General features: G+C 38.3%; 2 protein-coding genes across 2 annotated transcripts; one reads left to right on the forward strand and one right to left on the reverse strand.

The window, feature by feature from the left end:
* Nucleotides 1-3,158, reverse strand: LOC6563679 (protein SEC13 homolog). Its single transcript, XM_001990829.2, has 2 exons — nt 2,762-3,158; nt 1-883 (listed from the first exon to the last, which is right to left on the reverse strand). The coding sequence occupies exons 1-2, from the start codon at nt 3,046-3,048 to the stop codon at nt 109-111; spliced, it is 1,062 nt and encodes a 353-aa protein (XP_001990865.1). The 5' UTR covers nt 3,049-3,158; the 3' UTR covers nt 1-108.
* Nucleotides 3,159-3,437: 279 nt separating this feature from the next.
* LOC6563678 (ATP synthase-coupling factor 6, mitochondrial) lies at nt 3,438-4,280 on the forward strand. Its single transcript, XM_001990828.3, has 3 exons — nt 3,438-3,555; nt 3,760-3,911; nt 3,972-4,280. Exons 2-3 carry the CDS (start codon nt 3,760-3,762, stop codon nt 4,138-4,140), a joined length of 321 nt encoding a protein of 106 aa, XP_001990864.1. The 5' UTR covers nt 3,438-3,555; the 3' UTR covers nt 4,141-4,280.
* Nucleotides 4,281-7,673: the final 3,393 nt, after the last annotated feature.

Consider the following 7,673-nt stretch of genomic DNA (forward strand, 5'->3'; position numbering starts at 1 on the left):
TACTTTCTTTATATTAAATGTATTTTTCATTTGTAAGATATATTGACCACAAGTTGGTTAAATTGGTTGGATTAAGGCGTACAAACATTGAATTTATTGAATATATTTCTAGTTTGACAGCTGTGAGTTTGACAAGTTCGAATTGGATAAATTCGAGCTATGCTCAGAGTCCGACGACTGTGGGAGATTTAATGGCTGCTGCGCCTGCTGCTGATGGGGATTGTGTAGCTGATGCGATTGCTTCGATTGGATGGCAGTGCCCGACTCGTAATTGATGCGTATCCATTGACCTTCGCTGTTCTCCTTCCACAGCGAGACGTTGTTGTCACCGCCGGTGACGGCGAGTACGTTGCCCGTGGTGGACCAGGAGATGCTCCACACGGCATCATCGAATGTGTGTAATACATTCGATGTCCACTGCGATAGATCAGCGTTGCTGCTCCAAATGATCACATGTCGATCCTGTGAGGCAGACGCTATCTGCATGCGTGGCAATCCAATTGAGGGGGCCCATGCCACATCGCGTACCCAATCCGAGTGTGCTTCGAGACGATGCTCCTCGATCCAGCGATCATTGTCCTCACGCCAAATCTTAACGAGATTGTCGCATCCTCCGCTGACTAAACGCTTTACGGCCGGATTGCGTGACGTCACACGCTGATCAAAGGCCGGGTCCGGTGCCTGAGCCGAACACCACGAAATAGCATTCACTCCAATCGTGTGCGCATTGGGTATTTTCTTGGCATCCCAAACACCGTACTCTGTGTTGCAGGTCAGCACGGAAATGGAACCATCTGAGCTGGCACATGCCAAAACCAGGCCATACTCAGCCGGCGCAAAGTCCACCGAGTTCACCGAGGAATCGTGATTGATGTATTCGTATCTGAAAAGGGGAAAACATTAGGAAAATTCTGTTGCGCTGCTGTTGCTGATAACAATGATGATGGCATCACACGTACATACACATACACATTCACAAATAAATACAGCTGCGGTCAAAATAATTGTAGTCCGCACGCAAGTTTGGAAAATGTAAAAAAAATACTTCGAATACGGTTTAAAACTTATCAAACTTTTATTTGAACACTGCTATCTGTACTGAAGATAAGTAAACATCAAATAGCTATAAAAAAAAAAACGAACAAAAAATATATAATTATAATTACATATAATTATAAATACCAGTGGAATAATAGTGATGTATTTGTTTTCCCTGGGGCTAAATAATATTTCTAAAATTACTACGTTGAGTATTTGGTTGCACAACCGTCATAAGAAGTAACTGTCACATAGCTAGTCCATCTCTAGAAAATCGATGTCCTTGGCTCCGAAAAGTCTTTGCAAAGATGGAAATTTTATGTTGGATTAACGTTAGAAACAATCTTTATAATTTGAGATTTGGAGGCTTTGCCGACTATCCCATCCCTTGTAGAGATTTTATTGGGATACTTGAAGTTGGTGTACTCTTGGAATGTGCAAATCCAAATGGAACCATCATTTCATCCGTTATTTTTGTTTAAGGATTAAGGATGATCCGCCGTTTTTGTAAACAGATTTCGAGCTGAGTGATTCGCTTAGATGCCGTCGAGACCCTCGATCACCATAATAAACCAGTTTTGGATTCGTCCAACTACAAAATATTCCATTTCTCCAATGTTATCTTTTAGACTTTTTGCATTGTCTTTTTTTGTTAGTATGGGTTATGTTATTGGATTTCTAACTACTTGTTTACCTACTCGGGATTCACAACAGGCTCACCCTACGATGGGTCCCGGCCCACAGGGCCCCTAACAGGACCAGATCCGTATTGTGACATAGGGAGGCACACTATACGACTGCAACTTAGAAACGAGGAGAGGCAGAGACGGCAACAGAGCTGGTTGGAGACAGTAGGACTCCGACAAGCCAGATGTCTCCTAGGTGGTTATAATCTTGTACGATTTAAACAAATTATAACCATGGGAAAGTACAGCCTTAGGATACTCACCGTTCTATTGATAGGACACTGTAGACTAAGGAGTCACCTGACAAAATTGGGTATATATAGTAGCGATCTGTGCAGGTTTTGTGAAAGAGGAGGAATCCTCGATGCACATCCTAGCAGAGTGTGTCGCCTTAACTAGAAGAAGAAGCAGCATCCTAGGGGCGCATGTCTTGAATTGCAAAGACATAGTAGACCTCAACCCAACAAAGAACCTTACGTTCATACGCGAGTTGGGGCTGATGATCGAGTTATAAGCTCAGAAGGGGGCGCAATACATCAAATAGGTCGCGATGCAGCTTCCCCAACAATAATAATAATAATAAACTAATTGTTTATTATCTCTAAAACAGCAACAGATATTTTTGATATTATTAATCTTTAATGATTTTCCAGCGAAGTTTCGATAATAATATTATTTGAAATCAATCCCAGATGGAAAACAAACCATTTCTTGTTTCAATTTTCAGCTATGCGATGTTCGCCACGCCCCATTTTTTCACCATAAAGTGAGCCATATTCTTATGGAATGCTTTTTAGATAAGCAAATAAGATATTATTGTATTATATTACTCAAAAAACTCTAATTAAGGTCGATCAGTTTTAAATATTATTTTGGGTGCACACCACAGAAAATAAACAAAGGGAATATAAATCGAAATAAAACAAAGGATCTGGGGAGGAATCAAATATGTATATGCTGAGAGGAAACATTGACTGCTACTATTATTTTGACCTTAACTGTAAATACTTGCACACAGATACAAAGAGAACACTCACAATTTGCTCCAATCCCTGGGTGTTGTCGACTTCCATATGATCACTTTGCGATCGTAGGAGCACGATGCCAGAATGTTGCCGAATTTGGGATGTGCCCATGCCACCTGCCACACGGGTCCTTGGTGTCCTTTGAGTTCCGCTAGTGCTTTATTGTTTTTGCGCGAGTGGAAAATGCGAACGCTGCCATCGGACGAACAGGTGGCAAGCAGCAGGCCGTAGAAGTCCAGGGCGGCATGGTGGACTATGTCCTCGTGCTCAGTGTCGATCTCCTGCAGCAAACTGACCATTTTGAGTGCAATTTGCTTACGTCAAATCAATGAAATCAACAAAATGTAATTCTCCGGCTTGCAAGCGTTTGACGTGGAAAACTAGCCGCTTTCGATAGACGATTTCATTTAAAGTGCCCTATCGATGCGTAGACACTATCGATATTATATCACAACATGACTAAATATATTTTCTGGTATTTCTTATCTTTTTTAGCTACTTTCTGATACAATTTTCGTAACATCGATATTATATTACAATAAGTGTAAATAAATATTTATTTTCTTGTATTTCATTTATTTCTAGTAAAAATATATTTTATTATTTTATATACTTAGTAATTAGTATATTTATATTAATATTATTTTTATATGAACTTATCGATTTGTTGTCAGTATTTTTTTAGTACACAGTATTTTTCGTCTTAGATCTTAGGTATTGCTCAGTTGCCAAGACGCTGCCACTTTGTTGTGCACTCGACAATTTTCCAAATTCGCACTTAAGGAGCATTTCAAAAGGGAAATAAGGTAAAATTATGAACCAAAATTAACTTTAAATTTGCCAAAATAATTGAGGTACCACACAAAAAACCTAAAGTAACTAAACCGTTTTTATTGACAACTAAAAGTGCTAGAAAAACAACATGTATTACATAACCTTTTAAGGTTACCAAAAATTGTTACGCCGAAGACAAAACAAGAATTGTGTTAAAATTACTACAATTTTTACAGATGTTGACGCAATCAATTCTATCCGGCGTCCGTGTGCTGAGGACGGAGATGCGTCGCAATATTGCCATTGCTGCACCCGCTCTCAACAAGGCCTCCGATCCCATCCAGCAGCTGTTCCTGGACAAGGTTCGCGAATATAAGCAGAAGAGCGCGTGAGTAACAAAAAATAATTATTTGAAATTATTTCTAAATAAGAAAATTTGCATTTGCAGCGGTGGCAAAATGGTCGATTCGAATCCGGAAATCGAGCGCGAGTTGAAGAACGAGCTGGAGCGGGTTGCCAAGCAATATGGCAGCGATGGCAAAACCGATATGCTTAAATTTCCCGAATTTAAGTTTCCCGATGTCAAAATCGATCCAATTTCACAAGGCGCTAACTAGATAACATTTTCCTGTACACATGATGTCGTTAAATTGTTTTAAGTTATTTCCAATCAGAAAGCTGCTTGCCTGAACTCGAATCAACCAGGCGACTTTAAAACCACAACAAATAAATCTTAAAAACCGTAATTGGTGTGAAATACAAAGTGTATCCTGTTGTATCCACAGTAAGAGTGCATCTGCTCCTAAATGTAATGTCTGCTTTGCTCAATTGTAGCTCCTGGTGTAGTCGACGATATGCTGCCCAATTGCTTAAAAGTTAAAATTCCGTCTGCTTTATCTTTGACAAAAATGTTACAAATTCTTCTCACTGTTGTGCGGAGTTATTTTTATCTGTTTGAATTCCGCATTAAAATATGAAAGTACCTTTCTTTGATATATTTCGAACAAAATCGGGCGCTAAACGTTTTTTATACAAGTTAAAATACATATGTTTGAAAAAATGATGGAAACACTGAAACTATAATTCTCCGTTAAACTTGAAAGTATAATTTTCTAATTCATAGTGTTCCTTATAAAAGTTTAAATTGCTACTCAAATATCTCTGATAAAATATGATTCAAACTTCCAATCCAATACAGAATTTTCTTAATGTATATTAATTCTGCGTTGAAAATTTGGAATACATTTTTCTGATACATTGATTTGGGGCTACTTCAAAAATAATGTTTATTATTTTTTTCCAAATACTGTTTTTAGACGGCTAAGTTTTTTCGCGCTTATTTGCAGAAAAATTCCCTTTTTGCATTTTCTATTTCACGGAACCATAAAAATGGATTTTCTGTCATATTTTTTAAATTTAAATTTGTTTTGCATGCAAAAAAAGTTTTGGAGACGATTTTGTAAGTTTTTGAGGATAAGCGAAAAAACGGAAAAATTAACAATCTGCAATAAACTACAACTTAACTACGCCCATGAAAATGCAATGATTCTGCAATATATTTTAATATGACGTGAGAAACATATTGAAGGTGATGTCTATGATCTCATTAGTTATCAATATTCTCGATAAGCTTCAATAGCTCACTCTATTTATCTTTTGCTGCAGGCAGTATATACAATAAATATGCCAGATTAGGTTGCATCAGACCGCAATATCAGATATTGTACAGACAGTTGTATTACTTTACGCAAACTCACTAATTGCAAGCTTGTCATGTACAATTTTAGTAAAATCGGAATACTATATCTATATAAAGTTCCCTGTCGCTGCAATATCGATTTTTTTAATTATGCCAGAATTAAGAAGTGAGTAGATTTCCGCAATGGGAATAGTCCGCACAATGTTTCCAATTTTTTTTTCCCATTCTGAGGGTATTATGATTTCGAGTAAATTTTATAACGTAAGCACATGAAATATGTGTATCTCTATTCCTCTTCAAATCCAATCACGCTTCTTTGCGAACTAGTTGCTTAAGCTTATAATATATATGTTTTTTTTTTCCTGCAAGAATTACTTCGCTTTATATCTTAAGCAATTTTTTCTTGGTGATGCGACTCTTGCCAAGTGTGACAAACCCAGCGACATACGACAATTTATTGCACAATATCCATACATATGTTACACTAATCGGGATCGGACGATCAAATATGTTGAAATTAAATTGTCAAGTGTAGCAACCCAGCGATAAGCAATACTTTATTGCATAATATTCGTTTGGTATTTTGAGCGCCCGCCTCCGTACTTGTGCTGCACTTTCCCGGGTCAGCCGCGACAGCGGTGGGGTTCCCCTAGATTAATTCTTAATATTCATTTTTGTAAATCAGCTCTAATCATACCAACGAAGTGGCGAGATACCCTTCGAGTAACACAACGTTTGTAACTCGTTTTGAGTTCTGTTCATTGAAGCAATCCTAAGCAAGTAAAGTTATAATCAAGCTGAACATAGCAAGGAATTAACTCGATGCATTCGTCGCAATCCTAAATAAATAAAATTATAATAAAGCTAACCTCAACTAAACTCATCACTGAGTAAATAGTTAATTGGTGCCCAACAGTTACCTACGGCTGAGCAAGGAAAAATTGAAAAAAAATACTCATCACGGCTTGAACAAAAAAAAGTAACAGCAAAACTCGAAAGAGAAAAAAGTAAACAAAAAAACCATCAATACTCGAACGAAAATACAAAAGTAACTGCAAAAAAACTTTAACGGAAATAAAAAGTGAGAAGAAAAAATCCAAAAAGACGTAAACGAGAACAAAAACAACTGGAGACTGGAGGTGCATCAGGAACAACGATCGTCGCTAAACCTCTAAAAACTATAGAATTGTACATACAAGAAATCCCCTTCTTCTGCAAAACCCTTAAATTACAGTTAGTGTTCAGTTCCTTAATGAGCTGCAGTTACTCTGACCACAAAGAGTGGTCTGAGAGAAGGCCTGAAGGTGTCTGTCTTGTTAACTAACAAGGTGAACATGACATACGACAAATACGTGGCGAAGGGCATGTGGCTGACGTACTAGCGTTGGCTCAGGAAGCAAACTACAAAAGATACAATTTCATTGCAACTATACTAGAAGCATAGAAGAAAAGTCACGACAGCCAGCCTATCAGAGCACAAAGGAAAAAATACAGTGAACATAACGGCCAAGCAGATCAAGGTAAAAGTCCGTTCTGCAAACAGGCAAACCTTACTCTCATCAGATTCAAGCCAATCCTTTAACGGCTAACAATCCGAACCTATGGATGTGGATCCGAAATGCTCAGGTTCAGGCTGATTAAACGCAAACTCCAGCCAAAAAAACAAGAAGTTAAGCAATTCGGACCAAATGACTGGGCCGAGAAGACAGAGGGTAGACCATGTTACTGCAAGCCCAGACCAGGTTGCGGAGACTTACAACGTGTCGGCCGCTGAAGAAGTTGCCGAACTTAAGGCCCAAACGGAGCCCGAGTGTGAGAGTGATGACGTTAAGGGAAGATAGATCCCTACATCTTCGATTGTACTGAGAGAAGAGAGATTGTAGCAGTGAAAAATAATCGCGCTCATAGAGCTGCTCATGAAAACATAGCAGATCATGCCGGATCAATACTTTCCAAAAAGGGCAAAACTTGCAATTGAGGTAGTCCTGAACAGTAAGATTTGCTCTGAAGCAAAATACGACAGACACCAAACAAAACAGGAACTTATTTAAATACCAGTCCCCCCATTCACAGGATAAATGCGACATATTGACATTTTTTCCACATATAAGAAGTTATTTTTAAACTTGTATGGATAAATTCTCTATGTTTGGAGTAACACATCTGCGATAATGAGCCTGCAATGAGTCTTAATGCTGAACAATTTTTGCGTCCACATTACGTCAAACGACGAGTTAGAGCGTTTTCCTATTAGAAATTTCGAGGTGCATTAAGCTGCAAAGGGGGGTAGAAAACACAGTCGTTCTCATCCTTCAGGCCACGGTGGAGTACAATAAGTCGGTGCACTCCGTCACCAATAAAAAAAACCGAGTGAAATATAATACAATGCAACACATAGTTTGTGTCGCGAAAAAAAACAGATAATATACAAAAAGCCCAGATAGCGTAGAA

This window comes from Drosophila grimshawi, unplaced genomic scaffold, assembly GCF_018153295.1.
Source record: "Drosophila grimshawi isolate 15287-2541.00 unplaced genomic scaffold, ASM1815329v1 contig_59, whole genome shotgun sequence".
Lineage (NCBI taxonomy): Eukaryota > Metazoa > Arthropoda > Insecta > Diptera > Drosophilidae > Drosophila > Drosophila grimshawi.

Bases quoted from the DNA above. Each gene is read 5' to 3' on its own strand.
- LOC6563679 (XM_001990829.2), bottom strand. From the start codon at position 3,048: ATGGTCAGTTTGCTGCAGGAGATCGACACTGAGCACGAGGACATAGTC. The intron at 884-2,761 runs GTGAGTGTTCTC...TCCCCTTTTCAG, and splicing joins CCCAGGGATTGGAGCAAATT to ATACGAATACATCAATCACG.
- LOC6563678 (XM_001990828.3), top strand. From the start codon at position 3,760: ATGTTGACGCAATCAATTCTATCCGGCGTCCGTGTGCTGAGGACGGAG. The intron at 3,912-3,971 runs GTGAGTAACAAA...TTGCATTTGCAG, and splicing joins GAATATAAGCAGAAGAGCGC to CGGTGGCAAAATGGTCGATT.